At 50.3% G+C, this 24,944-nt stretch overlaps 1 protein-coding gene across 3 annotated transcripts in view; it reads right to left on the reverse strand.

Annotated features, from left to right (window-relative positions):
- Positions 1-264: 264 nt before the first annotated feature.
- The window catches only part of LOC105494343 (GATA binding protein 3), a 29,788-nt gene continuing 5,108 nt past the window's right edge, over positions 265-24,944 (reverse strand). The window contains exons 1-6 of one of the 3 annotated variants that reach the window (XM_011762671.3): positions 20,346-20,563; positions 19,333-19,942; positions 16,402-16,938; positions 11,054-11,196; positions 5,571-5,696; positions 265-1,415 (exon numbers count right to left, since the gene is read on the reverse strand). In XM_011762671.3, coding sequence (XP_011760973.1) covers positions 1,131-1,415; positions 5,571-5,696; positions 11,054-11,196; positions 16,402-16,938; positions 19,333-19,573 — 1,332 coding nt within the window. In that variant the 5' untranslated portion in view covers positions 19,574-19,942; positions 20,346-20,563 and the 3' untranslated portion in view covers positions 265-1,130. Of the gene's footprint in view, positions 1,416-5,570; positions 5,697-11,053; positions 11,200-16,401; positions 16,939-19,332; positions 19,943-20,345; positions 20,564-24,944 lie in introns of those variants that run through there. The other 2 variants (XM_011762668.3, XM_011762669.2) reach the window with 2 other exon arrangements.

Raw genomic sequence — 24,944 nt, forward strand, 5'->3', positions numbered from 1 at the left:
CAGACTGTATTAAAGGCAGCGATCACTAACACAGAACACGACAGGGCGAAGAGGCAGCCGGGCCGCTTGCAGGACATGGCCTGTCGGGCCGGGGTCGCTGACATGCACGTTGCTAGCTCATACACTGCTACCCTCAGCACAGGCTGCAGGAATAGGGACAAGACAGTTGCCGCCGGACTCTTAGAAGCTATTTAATAAATATCATCCAAAAACAAAATGGAAAAGAAATGAGAAACCCTCTGAGCACAACCACCTTAGGCCAACTGAATGTAATCTAGTTTATTCAACCAAAAATTGAGAGAGAAGGAAAATATTGAAACAAACAAAGGAAAGAAAGCAGTTCTTAAGACTAGCAGTAAATAAATTTATACAACAATTCAGTCTGTATAATATGATGAAATAAATCTACATCTTTTCTTATTTTGGTGCTTTGAATTATACATACAAACAACAATTACAGGGACTTGTTCACAAAGCATGTAGGCCTGGTAAAAGGTTCTCTGAAACCCTCAATGGCAACTGGTGAACGGTAACACGGATTGCCCGGAACTGGTATTTCCTTTGCAGAGGCCAACAGCTTTGAACGAATGATTTGCCTACAACTTTTTTCTTTTTTTTTTTCTTTTTTCTTTTTTCTTTTTTTTTTTTTTCTCTTAATGCATCAAACAACTGTGGCCAGTGAAAGGAAACAAAACTGGCAGTTTGTCCTTTTGAATATCAGACCTAGTTTCTTCTTAATTTCCACACTCTATTTCTCCCATATTCCTTAAACTTCTTGGCATCCTTCATGCCTTACAGCTACCCAGATGCAATAAAGTCATTGTACAGTATTTCTTACAATATAAGTTATATGCAATGTTCAGCATTTTTTTTTTCACAGCACTAGAGACCCTGTTAAATAGGGGATATGAGTCAGAATGGCTTATTCACAGATGGGGTCCAGATTCAGTGGTTGGAACACAGACACCACAGTGAGCTCCTTTGCAAAGTGGCAAACATAATTTTGCTTTCTGCCTTCAAAAACATATATCCATCGCGTTTAGGCTTCATGATGCTGCTCCTGCAAAAATGCACGTCGAAGGGGGCTGCAGGGACGCTCGCTGGGGGCCCTGCCAGCCTCGAGCAGGGCTCTAACCCATAGCAGTGACCATGCTGGAGGGGTGATGCGGTCCAAAGGACAGGCTGGATGGCGGGTGCATCGGCGTGGGCGTGGTCAGCATGTGGCTGGAGTGGCTGAAGGGCGAGATGTGGCTCAGGGAGGACATGTGTCTGGAGAGGGCGGCCGGGTTAAACGAGCTGTTCTTGGGGAAGTCCTCCAGTGAGTCATGCACTTTTTTGCACTTTTTGGATTTGCTAGACATTTTTCGGTTTCTGGTCTGGATGCCTTCCTTCTTCATGGTCAGGGGTCTGTTAATCTAAACAAAGATCAATTTTTTTTTTTTTTTTTTACTTTTTGGCTGCCTCTGAAATGCACAGGCTCTCCCACACCAACAAGGGTTCCACCGGCCGCCCTGGATCAGGGATCCGTTTCCATTTCAGCCGGCCCCTTCCTCTATCCCACTTGCTCCTGTCTCTTTCCCAGGGACTGAAGAACTCAAATACATACAGTTACCAGATGAGAGACCCATCTAATACGATTGTATTTCTCTGGTAACGAAAATGGAGTTCACTTGCCTTATTTCTTTAGAACTTCCTTAGACTATTTCATAAGAATCAAGGTGGTGAAGAATCTTCAAGAGGGAAATACCATTGTGTCTACTCTGACAAATCTGCTTCAGAACTTGAACAGCACTCCCCAGGTCATCAGCCTCTAGGTGGTTAAGGCCGTCTGCCTTGAAGAAATGAGGACTGTACCGCTCTACTGAATAACTTGTGGTTGCCTCTTTTCTACCTGGCCTTTGAGAGGTCATAAAATCTTCCCCCAGAATTTATATGTAGCAGGGTTGTATTTTATGAAACCATGCCTTTCTTAAAGGTGATCTCTTTTTTTTTTTTTTTTTTTTTTTCTTTGAGACGAAGTCTCACTCTATTGTCTAGGCTGGAGTGCAGTGGTGCGATCTCGGCTCACTGCAACCTCTGTCTCCTGGGTTCACGCCATTCTCCTGCCTCAGCCTCCTGAGTAGCTGGGACTGGAGGCGCCCGACACCACGCCTGGCTAATTTTTGTATATTTAGTAGAGACGGGGTTTCACCATATTGGGCAGGCTGGTCTCGAACTCCTGACATTGTGATCCACCCAGCTCGGCCTCCCAAATACTGGGATTACAGGCGTGAGCCTCTGCGCCTGGCCAAAAGCTGATCTCTTGCCTCTATCACTCCAGCAGCAGCTGCAGTGGCTGCAAATGCTATTTCCACCTAGCTCTGACTCTCCACTTCTAACCAGACAAACAGCCAACCAACAAATTAACAAGTATTTCATAACCACGTATGGGGTGCAAAGCACAAAAGGGCACTCATCTTAAAAAGGAAAGACCAAGAATGTGCTAGAGTAAAGAGACAGAGACCAGATCCTACTCGGAAGATCAAGAGACTTCAATCTCGGAGACAGCTACCATTTCTCTCTTCTTGATAAACCTCATTTGCCTTTTAAAAATACACTTGCTTTGGGGGCCCAGAATCAAGAAAGGAAACTTTACAAAGTGAACAGAAGCTACTCCCCACAGGGAGGCAGAGGCAGATTAACCCCGACAGCAGACATCTGCCCGGAAGAGCAAACTCCACATCTGGCCACGTTCCCAGGGGAGGGTGGCAAACAGACTCAAGGAGTGAATGTCGGTGTCCTGGCCGTTCCTGATTTCCCGGGATGAAAGCATCGCCTTCCACCACAGTTCTCAAGGGTGGAGAACCCTCGGCTCTGGGTTTTACCTGTCTATTCCCAAAGCCAGAAAATCACACCTGAGAAAGGGAGAATTCAAATGGCCAACGTGCTGAGAGCAGCCAACACCCAGCTTCCCGAAGCTGAGCTGGGAGAGGTCACCTGGAGAAAGAGACAAAGCCCCACACTGGAGCTGAGACCTTATTTCCCCCATACCCGGGAAGGCAATGTGACCGACGGCAGGAGAGCCCAGAAAGGTCACTGCCAGAGGAACATCTCCGGGTTCCTTCTTCAAAGTTTTCATCAAGATAAAGATGCAGCCTACAGAGATGACAGGAATCTACTCCCACATCAAATCTTCACCAAGATAATGTCCAGATACACAGCTCTGGATGCCGACATCTAGCTATACATAGCCAGGTATCTAAATATAATATCTAGTTACACCAGTAGCCACACAACCCCAGATAACCAGTCACAACACCACTGAGAGATGCTGATACCGAGGTAGGCAGTTATCTCAACACCTAGATAAGAAGAAAGAGCTTGTGGCATCCATGTAGGGATGTCTGGAAGGGCAGAGCAAAACGCAACGCGATGACAACGTTAATAGATTATTATATCTTACTGTTCAATACACATCAATCCCCTCCTTTTACGAATTCCTGGTAAACCAGAGAAGACAGAAAAACCACTGTTGAGGATGAGGAAGTTTCTGTCTCCCATTCACCCAAGCCCAGTCATGAAGACCAAGCTCATTAACACTGAGGAGGTAGAAGTGAGGCATGGAGAGGATTTATCGGCTTTTCTTTGATTTGAGAAATTCATATTCTTCAGAAATATATTACATATATATATGTATATGATCAGACACAAGTGAGATCATATCTCATCCCAGCTAACTATTCAAAAAAGCATATAACTAATCTTCTGTAATTCCTATACTTTCACGGATATAGGGATGAAATATACACATACACACAATTCGTTACAATGTTGTTGTACTCTAAAAAAAGACAGCGACCCCTTTCCCCTGGTTCTCCTCTTAGTTCTGACACTGCCAACCTCCCAGGAAAGCCTCCTGACTCTGAAATGGGCCCCGACTCTTCTACTTTCTCAGCCACGTTACCTTGTGCAAGCGACTTGCTTTTCTGAGTCATAATTCCTTCAAGTAAAACCGAAATAAAAATAATTTCTGCCCTGTCTACATCATGGGACTATCTCAGGCTCAAATGTAATCAAGTAACAGGAAAATTCTTTGAAATCCATAAATTACAGCCCAGAAATAACTTCATAGGCAGTGCTGATGACTGGATAGCTAATAAACCCTAATGCTAATAGCCTAATAGCTTATAAGCCCAAGTCTTCCAGATTTGAATCATGAATCTCTATCTCTACTGCAGTCAGCAAGTAAATTCCCCAAAGTGAAAACAGAACTTGGATTTAATTGCTGGTAAATGTATATGGACCACAGTCCCAGGACCTAAGGGAGAATAAGGGATCGTAGTAAGACTCTGGTTTCATTCACTGGACCGGGACCACAGCGAGAGAGATGGCACAGGCAGGGAAATGAGTGTATAGAGCTCCTCAGAATCACAACAACTTGTTCCCAAGAAGTGAAAAAGAAGCAGGGTGCCGGGGTCACCCTAAGAAGTTCTCTATGACTCAAAATATCCAGCCAGAAAAGCTTCCTCCCCAATTCCCAGGTATTCCTGAGTAATATGAGTTCATCGCCAGAACCGCCGCAAGCAAACGTCCCTGTCTCCTCCCCACTCAGCCCCGGACTTTGCCAAAGTCAGGTTGGCCAAGAGAATTTAGGAGAATCAGAAAGAGCTAAAAAGGAAGGAGAGAGAACAAGACAGAGAGAGACCAAAATGACCATTTTTGTCTTTGGAATTAATGTAAACTTGAAGCCTCACTAGGATCATGAGCCAGAATGGTTTCAGAAAAAAGGAAAAAAAAAAACCTGAAAAAAAAATTTTTAAGATTGAGATATATTACGAAATGAGAGGACCCCAAATGGAAAGATTAGAAATGACACAGCTAAACTCAGGTGACTGGCAATTACCATTCTGCTAACATGACATAAAAGGAGAAAATGACAGTTTCTTTTCCCTGGTATGGTAACTTCTCCCAGGTGAGCCACCTTCCTCAGGAGCTAGCTCTCTGCACGTAAAAGTTGGTTCGGACAAACACATCAGACGAAATCTCTCAGACATTTGTTCCATGTCTTTTATACGGAGAATCCATTTCAAATTCACAGCACAGATTTAGCCAAGATTTTTTACCTCTCAGTAACCGAATGGATCCTCTTGGTTCCCAGAGTCCCTGCCACTCATTACAATTCTATTTACCTTTCTCTTTCACTCTCTCTTTCTGTAAAAAGTTTAAAATGTCAGGAAAAAACAACATAGGACCAGTGGCTTTTTTTGTTTTCCAAAAGGAAGATTTTTTTTTTTCATTATAAACCAGACAGGCCCAGCCAGCACATCGGACTGCTGCATTGCTGCATGGTACGTGGAGTGTCCAATGCATACCAAGGGGGTTGTGTGGCTGCCAGGCTGTAAACCCCCTCGGCCTCTGCAAGGCTATGCTAGACAAAGTCGTTTTCCAAGCTAGGTCCTATTGCATCGATTATTTGGAGCCTGTGATCTGCCCCCGCGGTGGGCGATTCACATGGAAAGGGCGGTGGTGACGCTGTTTGCCGGTCACCATCAGGAAGGGAGCCCTGTTCTTGCTGGTCCCAGTCCACTTACATTGTGCAGCTTGTAGTAGAGCCCACAGGCATTGCAGACAGGGTCGCCATTGGCGTTCCTCCTCCAGAGTGTGGTCGTGGTGGTCTGACAGTTCGCACAGGACGTCCCTGCTCTCCTGGCTGCAGACTGAGAGTGGGGAGAGAGGAGAGGGTGAAATCAAAACAAATGGTAAATGTGTTGTCATCACTATGAAGACAGGCTTAAAAAAAAAAAAAAAAAAAAGGAAGGAAGAAATTGTCATTGAAATCAAAACTAGCAAGTGGCCCACATGAAAGTGATACAGATCCCCAAAAGCTGCCTCGAGAAGAAAAATGTCACCACTACACTGGAGCATGTCAGGATTGCAGTAACGTGGCCAGAATTTCACCCACCACTCTCCGGTAGGAGCAGGAAGCCAGGTCCTCCTCCCTGGCAGTCTTAGCCTCTTACCCTCCTCCCACAAAGTACACCAGAGGGTTAATTTTTATGGGTGGTTAATTTTGAATTAGCCAGCCAATTTTGGAACTGGGCTTTCAGTTGCATTTTTCACCAAGTCCAGGGCCATAAGAGGTCGTTTTCAAACTCAACTCCCAAGAATATCCATCCTCAAATAGGCTCCAGTCATCAGGAGGCACTCACAGCAAAGGAAGCACAAAGTCAAGCACCAGAAACACTCTGGATCCCAAACAAAGAAATGCTGAGTTATCAAGAGAACAGCCTGCTAACACAACAGCAAATTCTGCAAAGAACGTCTGTGCAAGTGAGTGGCATGCACACATGGGTGACACACCTGAGGAAGCGCCGAGTAGGACATCCTAAGTCGACAAGACCTCCTAAATTTATACAGCCTGCACGTTCTTGTTTTCTCCTTTCGAGACAGAGTCTCACTCTGTCACCCAGGCTGGAGTGCAGTGGTGTGATCTCAGCTCACTGCAACCTCTGCCTCACGGGTTGAAGCAATTCTCCTGCCTCAGCCTCCCTAGAAGCTGCAATTTATAGGCACCTGCCACCTCGTCCGGCTAATTTTTCTATTTTTAGTAGAGACAGGGTTTTACCATGTTGGCCAGGCTGCTCTTGAACTCCTGACCTCAAGTGATCCGCCTGCCTCGGCCTCCCAAAGTGCTGGGATTACAGGCGTGAGCCACCACAGCCTGTGCTTTCAAGCTTGGTCACTTCCCATTCATGAGACAGCCACCCTCACTCTCTTTAGGTGGCTGTCACCTAAATTTGATTCACCAATCAAACAAACTCAAAAGACCAAGGAATGTTGCCACTCGTCAGGAACTCTGGATCCCTTGCCTCCTCTGATACCAGTTCACCTTCGTGAAATCAGGCATTTCCTATTTGCTGTTCACGGAGTAGCATAGTTGCAGGTCAAAGGTCAGCCTCAACTTGAATTTTAATTCCTTGGTTGTGTTACTGCCCTAATTTCCTTTAAAAGAGAGATTTTTCTTTCACTTTTTGACATATTTAAATTGATCAAGTGACTATTCTCTGTTCATGCTTTAAAAAGAAATGAAAAAAACCGTTGGAAGAAAATGGAGTTGGGTCACTTCTAATATTAACCTGTCTCTCTTCCTCACCTTCTATCATAAAAAAAAAAAATTTTAACTGCAAAATTATCCCCGTTCCTGGATCAAAAATATTATCAAAGGAAAGGTGAGAGAAGAAAGAGTTTAGTCTCTGTCTGTGATGAAGAAAATTCTGGTAGGGTTGTGAGAACACAGAACAAGAACTATGGGGATCCTGGTACAGTTTTGTTTTTTGTTTTTCGTTTTGTTTTGCTTTGTTTTGAGACAGAGTCTCGCTCTGTCGCCCAGGCTGGAGTGCAGTGGCGTGATCTTGGCTCACTGCAAGCTCCACCTCCCGGGTTCATGCTATTCTTCTGCCTCAGCCTCCCGAGAAGCTGGGACTGCAGGCACCCGCCACCACGCCTGGCTAATTTTTTGTATTTTTAGTAGAGACGGGGTTTCACCATATTAGTCAGGATGGTCTCGATCTCCTGACCTCATGATCCGCCCACCTCGGCCTCCCAAAGTGCTGGGATTACAGGTGTGAGCCACTGTACCTGGCCTGGGATCCTGGTACAATTTATATCAATATTTTATCAAGCAAAAAGTTGAAGCCAACACCCAAAGCCACCAAATATGGAGAACCCAGTGGCAATTTTGAATTAACCTGAGTGACCCTTTTTCTTTCAAAGTTGCTAAATTGTTCCACAGATATGCTCCTGTGGGATGTAAGTAACAGAGTATACTATGACCTTTTTAAACAAATTCTTTCTTTTCTGTATTCTAAGGAACTGGAAACTAAAAACTGCCCTGATCTATCACAATGGAGAAGATGGGAGTCTTTTGCTGTCCATCTTGAATGTAATTCACATTGTCCATGAGTGTCGATTCTAACCCCATATGCCTCCGCCAGACTGCCTTTATGAAACGTGATAATTTAAGGCTGAAACAACTGTTTCATTTGTGTACTCTTCGGGAGAAAGTACAACATAAAACCAGTGCTTAATGATTTTGACAATTAAATTATATGTGATTATTATCTTCCTATAGTTTTTTTCTTTCTTTAGAAGAGCTACTCAGTTATAGCAGATTAATATCACTCAGGCACCTGGGTTTCCTAGCCCAGCAATTCTGAATGTACACAGTACAAGCGTATAATGCCAACTGGTAAAATCAGAGCTCCAGATGACAAGGTGCAGCGTGTAATCTTTTGCAGTCTATTGACAGCAACCTAAATAAAAGCAAAGGAAGATGCTTCCAGTACTACAAACTTTATGGGAACTTAGGGTCTCTCAAGCCATACTGTTTGGGTCACTAGCAGGAGGTAGAATATATTAAGGCAAGCAGCTCAGCCTCTCGCTAGTGGTGAGATGTATGAAAATCCTGGCAATGCCAGGGGGAAAAGAATCTATGAATCTTCCTTTCAGTTCTCTCTCCTGTTTCCTGCATTAGTTTATTCAGGGTTAAATATGCATCTCACAGAAGAGCTAGCTATGTATGGGCTGAGTGGTCTTCAGTGAATCTGCAAATGTTTTCAACAAAAATAGCAATCTGGAACTGGAATAAAGGGTCAGGGAATACAGGAAAGAAGAAAACAGAGGGTTCTAGGTGTTCAGAAGTCAAATACATCTCAGGGCTGAAAAAAGACAGACAGACAGAGAGAGAGAGAGAGAGAGAGAGAGAAAGAAAGAAAGAAAGAAAGAAAGAAAGAAAGAAAGAAAGAAAGAAAGAAAGAAAGAAAGAAAGAAAGAAAGAGAGAGAGAAGAGAAATCTGAATGTGTCCTGTGCTCTATCTCCCTGTAGCTTATGAATTCTATAGAACTAAAAACATCAAACCGCCCAAGACAGATGATTAAGAAAGAAAAGACAGATGAAAATGTGACAGTCATTGAACTCTAAAATTCAAAGCAATTATTACTCAGAGTTCTAGAGCTTTCCTATGAAAGGTGAGTGGAGACAAAATTGTATAAAATGGAAGTACGATCCTCCTCTGCAATCTGACCAGATACAAGAAGAAAACCCAAGAAAATGTCAAATAAACTTTTGCTCACCAATCAGCCCATACCTTAAGACTTTTAATCCCTCTCTTTTGCCTTCTTTACTTTTATTTAAAAAAAAAAAACCAAAAACAAAACAACAACAACAAAAAAACCTATAATGGTACCAAGACACATTTTAACAAGAAGGTTTTCGTTGGTTTTTTTTTTTTCCTCTCTCTCTCTTTCTCTCTCTCTTTTTTTTTTTCTTTTTTTTTTTTTTTTTTTTACTAGGGCCAGGTTTTTGAGTGATTCAAAACATTCTTTTGTGGTGTGATCATATTCATTCTGCACTAACACCTCTAGCCTTTTTTTTTTTTTCAAACACTTCTTGTTCTGATACGTTCAAACATCTTGGTGTTTAGGTTGGGGAAGCTGAGTTGTTGTTTATGAGTTATCTCCAGCGCTCAGATATCCGGCAGCTTTTTCCTAGGAAGTCAGCTTTGCACATGAGAGAAAGGAAAAAAAAAAAAAAACCAAACTGCAGGAGGAGAGCTGGGGGAAGGTTGAGAAAGTTGGAGAAGGGGGCAAAGATCAGAAAGAATAAAGCCTAGATATCCAGGATTGTCAAAGATTAAAGTCATGTGGACATTTCCATCCCTAGAAAGTTTTTCTTCTTCGGCCGGGAGCGGTGGCTCATGCCTGTAATCCCAGCACTCTGGGAGGCCGAGGTGGGTAGATTACCTGCGGCCAGGAGTTTGAGAGCAGCCTGGCCAACAAGGCGAAACCCTGTCTCTACTGAAAATACAAAAAATTGCCAGGTGTGGGGGCGGGTGCCCGTAGTTCCAGCTACTCGGGAGGCTGAGACAGGAGAATTGCTTGAACCTGGGAGGTGGAGGTCACAGTGAGCCGAGATTGTGCCACTGCACTCCAGCCTGGGTGACAGAGTGAGACTCTATCTCAAAAAAAAAAAAGTTTTTCCTTCTTCAAAGGAGGATGTGAAACGTGTTGAGTTGCACTACAATCTGATGGGGAGGGCAAATAATTCTTTAAAAAGAATACAAAGGTGTTCTTTTTCCTCTCTTAGAAATTGATGGATGCTCATGTATCCATTAATCTGCATGGGGAAATCCCCTCCTCCCATATCTACTTGGTGAATGTCAGCACCACATTCACATTTTGATCTCTTAGCTGTGGCTAGAGTTGTTATTTTTCCGTCGCTTACATTCACTATTCAAACTTCCAAAGAGGAGCTTGCAAATGAATGTCCCTTGTGAGTCTTCCTTATAAATGCTTGACAGAGCCAGGTTTTCTCAAGGATCCCTCATGCTTCAAAAGATTTTTAAAGAAAAATGAGAGAGGAGGGAAAAAACTATCCTCTGGTAGTAGTTCAAAGAGAAAATAAGAGCAAATGCCAGGTATGAGAGGACTCACACGACGTTGCCCACAGGAATTGCCTGTGGAAAGTTCTCAAATGCTGAGACCAAGAAAGGAAGGTGGCATTCGGCTCACTGGTTGCTGGTGAAGCCTGTGAAATTCATTTAATCAGCTCCAACCATTTTGAAGCATTAGCATAACAAGTCCATCCACTGCACCGAGTCTGTGATCCTTCCTGGGAAGCCACACACCACAACTTCAGGAACCCATTCTGGAACATTCTATCCTCATACTAAATGTCTCTACCTGTCAAACAGTGCTCATCAATACATTTAAACCAGCTGCTCTGGTCCTGTTCATACCATTATTCTATTCAGGAATACACTGCAGATTTGATAACCAAGAATTCAGTCTCCTTAAAATTTTCACAAGTGACTTAAGAAACACGGATGGGGAAAAAGAGTTGTTCTGTGTATCAAATTTGAAAAAAAAAAAAAAAAAAAAAACTATCCCAAGCCAGCTGACATGATTGGAGGCTATCCTGTCAATCAATTTCCTGCAGAAAGCTGTCCTTCCGGAAGAGAGGAAATGAGAAACCGGGAATGGTCAGCGTGGAATCCATCCCTTCCCGAGAACTTACCAGCCTTCGCTTGGGCTTAATGAGGGGCCGGTTCTGTCCGTTCATTTTGTGGTAGAGCCCACAGGCATTGCACAGGTAATGCCCCGTGCCATCTCGCCGCCACAGTGGGGTCGAGGTTGCTCCGCAGTTCACACACTCCCTGCCTTCTGGAAACAAAAGCACAGATAAGCCACTTACGGAAGGAAAACACGCGGGAAGGTTGACAGCATTTGGAACTAGGGGAAGAAAAGTAAAATGGAGAACTTTTTTCCTTCTCCTTCCTCTTTTGGGGAGCGTGTCCACCTCCCACCTCTTTCCAAGACGCTCCAAAGTTGAGCTGGGGAATGCTGTCCCCGCGTGACCGCTCCCCCTACACACATAGAGGCGCCCGCAGAAGGGGCAGATGCATCGTTGCAACAGAACCCTGTTCTTGGCTTGCCCGACTTGATGGAGAAGATCGGGCAGGACCGAGAAGGAACGCAGATTCCAGCTCAACTACTTCCCTGAGAAAATCCTGAGCCCTGGATGGTGGCAAAAGCCAAACATTCCATTCATTTCCCTCAAAGGAAAAAAAGGAAGACAAAGGTGACCCATTATCATCATGGGTCTGTCTATAGAGATTGATTAAATAATGAAGATTAGGATGGGGGAAAGGAAGGATTAATCAATGGCTAGATAGGTGAACAGATAATAAATAGATGTATAGATTGATCAATCGGCTGATTGATTTCAGTAGCTAGGGTTTTAGATTTTACTTCCAATCAAACTGTAAACGTCCCCGGCCGGAGAGGAAGCGATTAGGACCCAGCAGGGGTTTCCATAGCTTTCCAGCCACTCTTACAGAGACTGAAGTTAAAGTATGACCCCAGCCAGGCTGTGCAGGGGGGAGATGCAAACTTTAGGCGGGGAACCCGGAAGAGGGGGAGGGAGGGAAAAAGGAAAAGGGAAGGTTTGGGAGGACAGAGTGAAGCCAATCAGAGGAAGATCAGGAGAAGAGGCAAGTTAACGAAGGGGGGTGGCTGCTCATTAACCAAGGCCTGCCTGCAGTTTCTCTTTTTCCAAAAACACAAACAAACAAAATAAACGAAAAACCGGCCAGGCCGGTAGGGAGTTTGAGCGGCATATTCACTCCCTCAGCCCGGGCTGGAAAATGACCCAGACCCACCCAGAAAACTCCTTAGAAGAATCCCTTCAATTACCATTTCAAGACACGGGGGAGTTTGCTCACTGATTTCAACTTCTGCAGGACGACAAGAAAGATGCTTTCTAGGAGAATCTCCTTGCTTCTGGGGGGCCCAGGGACACCTGGGTCTCTAGTGCCCAGTGTCTTGGTGCCCGGAGAAAGCCAGGACTCCCCTTCCCTGTAGGAACAGGAGGCTCAACTCCAGTTGGTCCCCCAGAGAGGGGAGGCCCAGAGGAGGACCCTGGAGGGTGGGTAAGGAAGAAAAATGAGCCCTGAAGACTGTTTTGTTTTAAGAGAGTAATTAATGACCTCCAACCTGCCTGGACCACTGGGGTGGAAAAAGAGAACCCAGTAGGGTCCTTAGAATTTTGATTCCCCTAAAAGGAGGAAAAATCTGCCTTGGCAGATACGGGACCTATTGGGCCTTTGGAAAGCCCCAGACCAAGTAGGAGGGATCTAGGGGGGAGGTTCACACTTGGGGGCCTGTGATCCTCTCCAGGGATAAGTTCTTCAGGAAAGTTAAAGTCTTTTGCAAATGGAAGAAGGTCTTGCACTCTTTTCCATGAGAGTCAGGGATGGTGCCCACTAGTTTTTGTCTACTTTGCTTTTTAAAAAAAAAAAAAAATTGAGGACATAAGAGAGGTTTTTTTGTTTTTTGTTTTTTTTTTTTTTTGCTCTACATTCCAAAAGGTTCTTAACCTAGGGTCCCCAGAGTGCCTTCGCTGTGCCCCAGAACCCCTGAGATTAAACACAAACATGCCGCAGTGTGTGCCAAAGGCGCCTTCCTAAGTACCCAACGACTCTTCTCAGTTCTTGAAAAAGACTCAGGCCTGAATCACACCCAGACACCTTTCAGTTGGGGTCAAAAGCCTGAGGGATGTGGCAGACTGGATGTGGGGGAGGCTGGAAGGAAAGAGTGAAGGGTGAGTGGGCGAGCAGCCGGCTACAGCCCAAGCCAGGAGGCCACAGGCCTGCCTTTTTGTGTCCCCGGTGGCCTCTGGGTTAGCTGCTTCTAGGGCAGCACTGGCCCTGTCCCAGCTAGGACTGCAGGCCCACTACCCACCCTGCGCAGACAGGGGACCCCTTAGGGCTCCTCCCCTACTTGGGCACTGGGCAGAGGGCAGTGTGAGGAGAGGCCGCTGTGGCTGGAGGCGGGGACCGTGGTTGCCACCCGGCTCCTGGGCACCCTGGCGCCGGGGGACCTCCCAGTCTGACGTGATCAGTCTGATTTCCTTTCATTTGCAGTGCGCTGGGGAGGGTGATAGCTTCCTTTTCAGAAACACCTTGAAAGCTAGCAACGGTTACCTCTTCAACAAGGATCTGCACACTAGGGCAATTTTCTGTCTTGATTCACTCGGCAAGTTTGCCATTGCCTCTCTGGGCTTTTCTTCTTCTTTTTTCCTTGCTGCCTCTGGTCTGTGACTTCAGCAAACAGCCAATTTTCCTAATGGAGGCCCTGACTCTCTCCTGCCTTCTTTCCTCCCCACTCCTCACCCCTGCCTGTTGTGAGCTGCTCAGGCAGACACCTCTCTCTTAGGTGACAAGAACCACAGAGCTGCGAGGCCTCTTGACATTCAACAGCTGCTGGCAAACGCCTCTTACTCCGCCTTGGCCTGAAACCCTGAAACCAGGCTGTGGGAGGGGGTAGGGAGCAGGGCAGGAGCTTGATCAGAGGACGGTGGAGGGAGATGCCCAACTGGAAAGGTGGCAGGGGAGCTAAGAAGCGGCCCTGGATACAAAGACTCTGTCTTTTGTTTGCAAAAGCTTCGTCCCAGCCCCGAAAGCCTAGGCGTTAAGACAGCAATAGGTGCCCTAACCACAACTTCAACCATTTCCAGCGACAACCCCAAAAACTCTCTCTTCTGTGTGTCCTCCTTCAGCAAATGCATTTGCAAAGAAGAGGTTAAAGGGGGAAAAAAATAGAGAGAGAGAGAGAAAGCAACCACTAAAACCAAGAGAATCCCCTCCTCAAGAATTCCCACCACCTCCACCCCCTGCACAAGGAGGGGCTTCTCAAAACTTCCCCTCCACACTCCCAAAAGTCCCAGCTCTCTCGCCGCCCCTGCCAGGTGTGCTGTTCTTGGTTTTCATGACTGTGAGAAAGGAATTAAGAAGGAGGAAGTAAAAAGGCCAAATTGCAATGGCCTCCTCTCCCCCTTGCCAAAAAACCAAAATCGGTGTATCGGTATTCCTAGCTCTGGCTTAGGGAAACCACGGCCCTCTCTTTCTCCCCTCCATGTTCAGAGTCTCACAGAAAGAAATGAGAGGAAAGAAAAGACTAGACTTAAGGCAGAAAGTGTGCACAAGAGGGGGAGAAATCAAACACGGAAATGAGGGTAAAGAAACCAGAGTATCTTGGAAAAGTCACTCTGTCCCCTCCCCCCCGCACAAACCACTACCCCGGCCTCAGATACCACGAGCTCTCCCCAACCTCATAGCCTTACCAGAAAAGAGAACTTTAAAAAAAAAAAAGAAGAAGAAGAAGAAGAAAAAGAAAAGAAATCCCATCATGACCTCAAAATGCACAGGTCTGCTCTCTTTAGATTTAGCGCCCCAGCCTGTGTTTCTGAGTCAAGCTGCACCCCACTTCTCCTTAATCCTTCCCTCCACCCCCAAGCCCAGCCCCTGCCAGGCACTGCGGCCACTTTGTGCCTCCAGCTCTCCTGGCCTCTTGCTTTCTTTTTTGACTCCACCAGCTAGCCTGCCTCCCTCTCCCTCCTGCCTACTTTCATGTACTGAACATGCAGGTCTGAGTTCTTCTGTCAGCCTAACCGCATCCGGACTCTATTAAAGTTCCTGGCTCGGGATAAACAATGCAACTGTCGCGTGCAGCAGTCTGAAAATAATTGGATTAGCTAAAACATATCAACTAAATAGAGACAGTCCTGCTCAGGCAGTCAGAGTGAATGTCACCCTGGAAAAAAACCCTGAAAACCGATCTCATGGTCACTGGGCTCCCAGAGTACTCCCTCTGAAGTTTTTCAAACCGGAGCTTTGGGAGCTCGATTTCAAGGCTGCTCATCTCATCCCTAAAAGACAAGTGATTTTCACGATTGCTTTCTATGTAGGATCTATACAGAGAGAGAGCAGAGGCAAGATACCCTGAGTGGATCAGGGAAGAGATGCCCACTCTGAAATGGACACACCTAAGGAGACATCAAAATCTTCACCAAACCCTGTCTAAAAATACAGTTAAATCGATCTCAGAGAATCCCTAGCTCTCTTTGAACTCAATTACTTTGGTTAGAAATGGAATTGGTGATGGATTGATTTATTTTTAAAGCCAAAGTATTTTGTGTGGGGTTTTTTTCATGCAAGTAATGACACCAATTGAATAAAAATGCAGCGTGCTGCTAGGCAGCGCTTGCATTTTGGAAAGGAACAGAGCACAGGAAACTGAGATGCACACCTGGAGCACTTTTCCGTTCCTTTCTACCTCCTCTGGCTGCAGCTCAGCCAAGCAATATGTCCTAATACGGCTTCCTGCCCCTGCCTGCCCTGAGAGCTCTAGGAGACGCTTCAGGTAACTAACTGGGCCAGGCAATATTTGATTTTCATTCAACTCGGCTTCCCCAGTGCAAAGCCACCGCTTTCTCTCGGTTCAGCTGAGAGCCCCCTTTTCCACGCAGAGAATGTGTGCAGCTTTGGCCAGGCTCTTGCACACACACTTTGTATCTACATGTCTGATAAAGGACTGTCCTCACTGCATGGTCCCCTTTGAGCTGAGCGAGAGGAACAGTCAGAATGACAGAGGCCAAAGGGGTCATAGAGGGACCTGTGTTTGTTTAGGCTTGAGGAGGTTTCGTTTTAGCATGAAACACTCAAGATTTATTCCCTCGGCCTTCCATTTGGTCTTGGAAACTGACTAAAAGTTACCAACCGAATCCAGAAGCCTGCGACACGCAGAAGAGGGCATGACTTTGTTTTTGTTTGTCTTTTTCCTTTCCCAGCTCATTGGGGGGTTTTAAATCAGATCCCACTTCCCCTCTGCTTCCGAAGCCAGGCGTGAGCTAGGATGGGAGGACATGCAGTGCCTTCCCGGCAGGAAGAATGAGAAGAAATGGCATCTCAGCAGGCTTTGGGACACACCGGCTCCCCTGAGGGGTCCCTCTAGGTGCGGTCCTGGATTGAGGAAAAGGGGAGGAGGGAGGAGAAGAAAAGGCCCCAGGGGAGAGCTGGCTCCTACCTGTGCTGGACCGGGCCTTGGGCCTGGACTTGCATCCGAAGCCGGTGGGGGAGCCACCCAGCAGACTGCTGGGGGGGAAGAGTCCGGAGCTGTACTCGGGCACGTAGGGCGGGTAGGTGGTGATGGGGTGGTGGGCCGACGAGGAGGGCCCCCCCAGGGCGGTCATGCTGCCACGGGAGTGGGACGACTCCAGCTTCATGCTGTCGGGCAGCGGCACCTGGTACTTGAGGCACTCTTTCTCGTCCTGCCGAGCCGAGCCAGCCGAGCCCGGGGTGGACAGCGACGGGTCCGGGGAGACGTCCTTAGGTGGGGTGGGCGGGAAGGTGAAGAGGTGCGGGCTGGCGTGGCCCCCCGACAGGGAGGAGGACGAGGCCGGGGGATAGACGGAGAGGGGCCCCGGGGAGCCGTGGTGGATGGACGTCTTGGAGAAGGGACTGAGGTTCCAGGGGGAGGCGGCGTGGTGGCTGCTCAGGGCTTTGCCGCCGTCCAGCCAGGGCAGGGATCCATGAAGCAGAGGCGGGCGGCACACCTGGCTCCCTGTGGGGCAGCGGGGAAAGGGCAGGAGAGAGAAGGAGGGTGAGTGTGACCCTGCAAGGCCGTCAGGGACACCTGGGGACTCTCTCCCTCGCACCGGCCTCCCTTTCAGCAAAAGTTCAAGCACAGACAAGGGCTCAGGCCCGCTCTCTCATCCCAGTGGTCCCAGGAGTACCTGCCTGGCACACCTGGGGGTCAGGCTAGGGACAGAATCCTTCACCCCTGTCTCCCACAGGGATGTCCCATCAAATCCAGCAGAATGAAGGGCCTGTGGCTGACACCCGAGAGGTTGCTGCTGAGTGAAGGGCCCCTTTGCTTATTTGGCCTCTCCAGATACACTGCCTAAATCACATTCCCCAAAGTCTCTCTCTAGAACCTGACTTGATTTATGGGTTTCCTTCAATGGCCCTGAGTTCCCTGACTCGGACTTAATCCCAGTCAGCCTGATAAGAGAGCCGGCTGTGAGTGAGGAGGCCTGAAGGATGGAGCCCGGCCACACAACTGCTCCACACCAGAAAACTACCCTGGAGTCAGGCCCAGCTCCCAGCACTGAGTGCAGGAAGGAGAGGCCTTGGGACAGAAGTCAGGAGACTTTCAGGGTTAGTTCCCGGAAACCCAACCCAGTGCTTGCTCAGAATCAGCCAGGCTGCCTGCAAAAGGCCTAAAATGGGATTTGCAGGGACATTTTCATTGCTTGGGCTGTTGGAGAAAGTTCACAAGGCTGGACCCTGGGATGGCCGTTTTCTCTACTTTTCTCACCCTCCCAAATCCTAAAGGAGAAGGAGATAATATAAGCCCCATGCACCCTCAATAAAGCTATGATCCCACCAGTGCCATAGGTGAATTTTCACCTGAGCCCCAAAGACACAAAATTCCAGTTGATGTATATATTTTAAATCAAAGATGACTCAGACAGAGTCTGCTTAGCCTTCATTTAAAACACACACTCTTAAAGTAGCTGTAACTCATACACTCTGAGGGGTTCATTTAAAAAGCAAGTGCAAATCCACACACTTCTTGATCTTTAAATCCGGTACCTGCCTCAGCATTTGACATTCGATTCAACCATTAAGAACAATACTGAAACTAAACTTAAGAGAGAGGAAGGGGAGGGGAGTGGAGAGGGAAAGAGAGTTCTGTGAACACCAAGGGTCAAGATTCATATTATGCAGGAAGTAGTATAGTAAATAATATTAAGTCTGCCTCTACCGCATTTCCACTTAACTGTTGATCTGCACCGAACGTGGGCAGAGAGCGCCCCATCCGCAGAAACGATTGTTTAAAACCTGGCCACAGCAGGGTAGAGGACGCCTGCTGCCGGAGGGGCTATGTCATCGGTGCCAAGGCAGGCTCTAAGTAGGGGGACCAGGGCAGAATTCGGTCTGGCTGGACTCAGAAAGCCTCACACCTTTTCTGACCAACGTTTTGCCCCTGTTTCTTCTTTAGGAGCAAACTTAGAGCTGGAAAGTATTCGATCATTTTTTCCTCAAACTACATAGGCCCGGTCTTCTTTTTTTACATTTCAGAACTCTCCTAAACTTCTCCAGGTGAAAGGGGGAAAGAGGTGGTTCTGGAATTGCCTCTATTGAAACGGGGGTGTATGCTACATCTTAGGTGGGAGGTTAGTGGAGGGCAGAACCCAGAGACAGAGTATAAGACAAGAGTTGCAGGCATGGAGGCAACTTGAAAGCAAAGACGCAGGAAAATTCTGTGCAGCCGGGAATCTGGGAAACGTCAGATCCCTCAAACTTAAGACAAGGGTCTTCCCCTCCAAATCCCTTCAGCATCAGAATTCCATTCCTGAAGCCAAGAGGTAGGAGACCTGTCTAAAAACCAAAGGCGCTAGCTTTGGGAAAAGGTCAAGGAGAAGGGTGTGAATAAATAAGTCTCTGGGGCCTTTCTGAAAATGTGCGAATTGAGGGACGCTGGCAGAGGCCGCCCCCCTAGAAAGAGCTAGCGGGTAACAGGGAACGCCAGGTTTTTTGGAAGAGCCGGGTTCCAGCCGGGCTTGGCCGGCGCCGGCTACCGGGCCCAGAGAGCCCGGACCCGTGGAGACAGAGCCAGGGCACCCCACGCCTGGGGACATCCCGAGACCCCCCAAAACCTGCAGCCGCGCAGGAACGAAGGGCTGCGGCCTGGCGCCCGCCAGGTGAGCGCCAGGCCACAGGGCCACCAGCCGGGAGAGGCGCCTGCTGTGACTGTTTCAAAACACACTCTCGCGACGAGCCAGAGGCCTTCCTTGCCCATTTCCGGGCCCCAGTTTTTTTGTAAATGAACCAGGAACGGCAGATGGGGGCTTTCGATTGACCTCTCCCCGCCCTCAGGTCCTTCCCGACCTCCCCGAGCCGGGACGACTGACGCAGCCGACAAGAGCCCCCGCACCCCGGGCGCACTCACCGTGGTGGGTCGGAGGGTACCTCTGCACCGTGGCCCTGACCGAGTTTCCGTAGTAGGGCGGGACGTGGTTGCCTTGACCGTCGATGTTAAAAAGCACATCCACCTCCTCCGGCAGCGGGTACTGCGCCGGGTCCATGTAGGAGTGGCCGAGGCCCGGGTGGTGCGTGTCCGGGTGCTGCCCGTTGAGCACGGCGGGGTGGTGGTGGCTTACCCAGCGCGGCTGGTCTGCCGTCACCTCCATGGCCTCGGCTGCGCTCGCGCCCTCTCGCCGGGCCCGGAACCCGCGCGCGGGGAGGGAGGGCGGTCGGCCTGGGAGGTCGGGGGGCTCCTGCCGTCGGAGGGTCGGGGGTCGTTGAATGATTGGCTTTCGGTGGGGGGATGGGAAGGCTGGGAAGCAAAGGTGAGCAAAGGAGAGGATTTTTAAAAAATAATCTTGGAGGGGTCTTTTAGCAAAGAGAAGACGGGGAAGACAAAAATCCAAAAACTGGGTACGGCAGGATAAAAGGGAACCAGGTTGTAAAAAGGGGCGACGACTCTGGAATTCTGCGAGCCAGGCTCCTCTGCACCGGGGTCCTCAGCCGCTCCGAGGCGGAGTCCCTTCCCGGGTCACCTGCAAGGGAGAGAAGGGGAGACCTGGATGAGCCCCTGGGTTGCTGGAGTGGCACCACCTCCCTTCGCGCCGCCCGCCCGCCCAGCGCACCCGAGACCCGCACAGGCGCGCGGGGAAACGGCCAGGGAGCCCGCAGGACTCTCAGGGACGTCCCTGCAGCCCGACTCGCGGGAGCCGGAGCTGGCTGAGCAACTTGGAGGACAAGTCCCGGGGCTGACTGTTGAAAGTTGGAGGACAAGTCCCTCCCTCGGGGACACCGGTCCCGGGACCGTCCCCTCAGCACCTAGAAAACCTCCAAAAGAGGAGAGTTGAGTTTTTAAAATTGCTTTACGTCCTCCCAAGTGGTTGGGGGCAAAAAATAAAACGTAAAAAAAAAAAAAAAAAAAAAGTCACCAGTACCAACCTGGGTAGCGAAGAGCAGAGAGGAGGAGGAGGCGGCGGCGTACGACCTGCTCGGTCAGATTGCGTAGCTCGCTCTGTCTCGCTCTCCCTCCGTCTCTCTCACTTCTTCTCTCTCTCTCTCCCTCTCTCAGTATTTTTTTTTTTTTTTTTTTTTTTTTTTTTACAGGGAATGCATTCTTTCTGAAAGTATCAAGACGGCGCCAGGCAGCTCAGTGTTCGCAGACAGCTGTGGCGCGACGCAACTTAAGGAGGTTCTAGTGTCATCCGCGCCGAGGGGGGAGGAGCCTGGCGCTGGCGAGTAGGGGACAGGATCCCCGGCACAAGGAAACTGCAACCCAAACCGGCTCCAGGACTTCTCCCCCCGCCCCGCGCACCCCCGCCCCTCCTCCCGCCCCTCCACTGACCGGAAAGGGGCGCCGCAGAGGGCGGCCGCGGGCGGAGGGGCGGCGGGCATGGTGGGCGAGGCCCGCGGGGCTTGGGGGCGGACGGGAGGGAACGCGCGCTCTGGCCCTTTAAATGTGGCCGCGGCTCCTGCCGATTCATTCGGGTCGGGTGGACGATTCTGTCCCAGTGCAGCCAGCCTGCCCCATTCATGAAGTTCATTTTGATGGGCAGACTTTTCTTTTTCAGACTTTTGAACAATAGGCACGCATGGATTGTTATTAGGATCCAATGCAGACTGTTTGGGAGAGCGCAGCGATGTGGGGAGACGTGCGCGTTAAATTGATCAGAAAAACAAAATGTTTCGTGTGAAGGTGCTTTGAGATTTGCCTCTCCGGCCGACTTCCTAAGAGGATGAGGCATCGGGTAAAGGAGAGATGCCTTTGACTGGAGCGCCCGTGTCAATTTTGTTGTCACTGTCACCTCTTTCCCGAGCCTTCTGCGCTCTCAAGCCCCCAGAGTGAACACGCTTCAGCTGTTGCAGCTGCCCTTTCCAGACCTAATATTTGTAATCAATGTGTGCTTTTGACTTGAGTGGCAACAGTGAGGGATTAGAAGGGGGGAGGGGAGGGGAGGAAGAGACTGGCTCTAACTCATTCCCCGAGTACGCTCAGTGTAGACGGACAGAAAGAATTCGGTCTTCACTCCAGGGACCCAACTTTTCCTTTCGCCCCGCCCGGAGCCCTACTTACTCTGGCTCCCGGCGTTTCTCCCCCAGTCGAGGAAACCAGCCCTCAGTCTGCACCGACCCCAACCCCGGCCTCTGGTCGGGACTCCACGGCGACCTTTCCCGGCTCGCGGGTCTCCAGGCCACGCTCTGAGCAATGGGCACCCCGGCGCGGAGGGCACACGGCGGCAAGGCGCCCCAGAGAGGGGGCGGGGCTAGAAGGGGCGGGGCACCGAGGGGCCAATCAGCGGGCTAGGCTGCGAACTAGCCGCGATTGGCCCGCCCCGCGGGCTCCAACCTGCACGGCCCGCTCGGTCCTTTGAGCCACTGCATCCCCTAGTGGCGCCTGGGTGGCTGCAGCCGCCGGCCCGAAAATGCTGCTCGGGCGATCAGGGGTCAGGCGGGAAAAGAAGACTCCAAATCCACTCTCTGCTCGCCCCCAGGGCAATGCTGCGAGGAGAGGGCGTGGGTTCCCCCGCAGGCTATCCCACCGATGGGGCTGAGACCTTAATTTGGGGTTTTATTTGGAGACATTGTTCCCTCTTCGCTCCTCTACCCCATAAAATTCCCTACAAATGCAAAAATTCGAGATAGAAGAAGCCGTCCCTGAAAGTAAGTTCTGAAGGATTCCTTTCATGCGGTGAAGGAACATCAATATTCAGCTTCAACTTGGTGTGTGAGGGTTGTCGTGTTTTAAAACACTATCTCTGTAGAAAGATTAGTGAAATGTATTGGAAGAAGTAATGGAAACGTAGCTCTTCCTGGTCTTGCGTTTGGATCTTCTTTGGAGTCCTCACCTTCTTAAATCTGATGTTTGTTTGAAATCAGGGCTGAATTTCCATATATAGGACAGAAAGAAAGAACCCTAATTTTTTTTAAAGAAAGCTCTCCCCCCACGTTTCTCCTGAGCCCACTTGGTCTCCCGTTATTAGGCGGCCCAGTTAAGAGGCATCGATTTTCCTTTCATTCTCTGACCACTCGTCTCTCCTGGGCCAGCCAAGCTGCCCGCATCTTCTCCTGCTCACAGTGCTCTCTAAACCTTTTAATTATTTAGTTGCTGTCTAACATTCACCGGAAACCTCTCCATAAACAAGGAGAAACGAACGCACATGCATTTTTTGCTAAGAAGCCCGGGATTAAGATGAAGGATAGAAGCTGAAAGAAAAAATGAAAAATGTTTCTCCGCCCGTCAATCGGGGGGTGGATGCGCCACGCAGCGTGAGCCCAGCTTACAGCCACGCGTAAAACCAAGAGCAGCCCTGGGTCCTGCGCGCGGAGACCTCAGAGCCGAAGAGAGAAGTCTCCGCGACAGAAACGCTGCGGATGCCAGGTCTTGAAAATGCTAACTTCTGAGGCTAAGAATTATTTTAAAGACAAAAAGAAAAGAGTGGTGAGGAGGCCTTCCGGTGCGGAGGCGCCTCTCCGCTAATTTTGGATGGGGAAATTGGGATTATTCGTTTAAATTCAGTTGCCTGCACCAAGTCGGACTGGCCGGGGATGGAGAACAGCAACCCCCACCTTTAGAAAAATAAAAAATCTCCGAAGGCCCTTCTTGGTCTGGGTGGTTTGAGACTGGCAGAGAGGGGTGGGGGGCCTGGGGCTGGATGCCCCGGGTAATGGAGCCAGCCGGTAGGGGGTATTTAACATTTAATTCCCAGCCGGTCCGCCCCTGTTCCCGGACTGACAGTGGGTAATTGGGAGAGAGGACGTTGCTCTTTTGATGGCCCGCGCCGGCCAGTCTCGCCGACGCCACACTGGGTTTGACGTCACGGGCCCAGCCCTGGAGCCCGGAGCACAGGGCAGCGGGGGAGGGAAAAGGATGGGAGGGGGATACCGAGGAGGGAGGGCCGAGGTCGGCACCGGGACCCACGGGGAAGGAAGGGGGAAGGGATCGAAGTTGGAGAGGCTGAGGCGCGTGGCCTGAGGCGGAGAGTCGGGCTGCGGGGGTCCGGGCCAGGCCCGGCGCCGGCATGACCCGCCTCGCCAGCAAGAGCAGGCCGGGCTTCCTCCTCCCTTGGCGGGCGGGGGAGGGGAAGGGGGCTCACGGCCGGGGGGAAGGTGGAAAAGGTGGTCCTGATTCTCCCTGTGCCACAGCCACAAAGCTGATCCTGGCCTCCTGCGGAGGAGCCTGAGCGCCTTCCCGCAGACCTGACGCGACCCCTCCCCAGGTACCTGGGCCTCGGCCTGGTCTAGCGAGTCCCCTTCCTCCCAAGGAGCAGCCAGCGGAGCTCGGGTGGAGGAAAGCGAGGAGGCGACCAGGAGGCTGCCGCCGCCGCCGCCGCTGCAGGGCCCGGGGCTTCTGTAGGGCACAAGGCCTCCCTCACCAGGGTAAGGGACTGGCGATCAACCTGGACGCCTAGGACCCTGGGAGCAAGCATCCCGCAATCGAGCAGGCGACGGCGCGGCCACCGCCTGGAGAAGAGCCGGGGCCCGAGGCGGCGTGCGGAGCGGTGGCAGCCGGCTTGGCCTACCCAAAACCCCAGGCCTGGAAGCGGCTGCTTTAGGCGTCAAGTTGAGCCGGGTATGTGTGTCCTCTTGGGGAAAAGGTGAGAAATGGAGCCGGAGTTTCTCCGCTCAGTAGGGGTTAAGCTGGGACCCACACACACCCCTAAACACATGCCCACGTGCAAGTCCCTCCCACCCGCCCTCCCGGGGCGAAGAGACCCTGTCCCGGTGGAAGTGGGGAAACCCAGTCGGGTACAGAAAGCAGAGGCCATGGTGCAGAGAAGAGTCGCGGCTTTCCGGGGCTCAACCCTAGGGCTACGGACCCAGGGTGCGGAGATGCTCGCGCCACCCACCCGAGCCAGGCAACCGATGCTTCCAGGCGAGCTCCGCGGGGCCGAGGTGCCTGGAGAACCGGCCCCGGGCGCCCGCGCGCTGCCCGACCTGGGTAACCGGCAAAGTGGAGCCCCGGGGTCGAAGTCCTAAAGTTACTAATCCCGCGCAGGGGGAGACAGCGTGCCTCGGGCCGCCCGGGGCGGTCATTTGAGCGTGTTTACTTAAAGACTTTGCAAGCAGAGCGCGCGCGAAATCGTCGGATTTCCAGCAAGGCAGCAAATATTTGCAGGCAGGAGAAAGAAGCGGAGCCGAGCCGCGCCGCCGAGTCCCTCCCCCCTGAGCCCCGGCGCCGGCCTGGGCGGACCCGGCCGCGCAGTTAAAGACAGAAAAGAAACCGGGAATCTGCGAGGCTTGGGGGGCGGGGAGCGACACGAAAGGCCAGAAACTGCAGCACGGCCCGAGGCCCTGGCGAGCCGGGCCTGGGGGAGGAGAAGTCCCTTCCCATTCCAGCTCGATCAATCTTGCTGGGCTGCGATCGGTCAATAAAAACAGTGTGAAGCGGCCGTTGTCGCTGAGTCTGAGGAGGAAGTGGAGGCCAAAGGTGTCGAGGCCGGCGCCAGCGCGCAGCACCAGCCAGGTCCGCGGCCCCGCGGTCTGCACGCCGTAGGCCGGGGGCCAGAGCTTTGCCGGGAGCAGAGCACCGCCCGGCGGGGC

The sequence above is a fragment of the Macaca nemestrina genome, chromosome 9 (assembly GCF_043159975.1).
Source record: "Macaca nemestrina isolate mMacNem1 chromosome 9, mMacNem.hap1, whole genome shotgun sequence".
Lineage (NCBI taxonomy): Eukaryota > Metazoa > Chordata > Mammalia > Primates > Cercopithecidae > Macaca > Macaca nemestrina.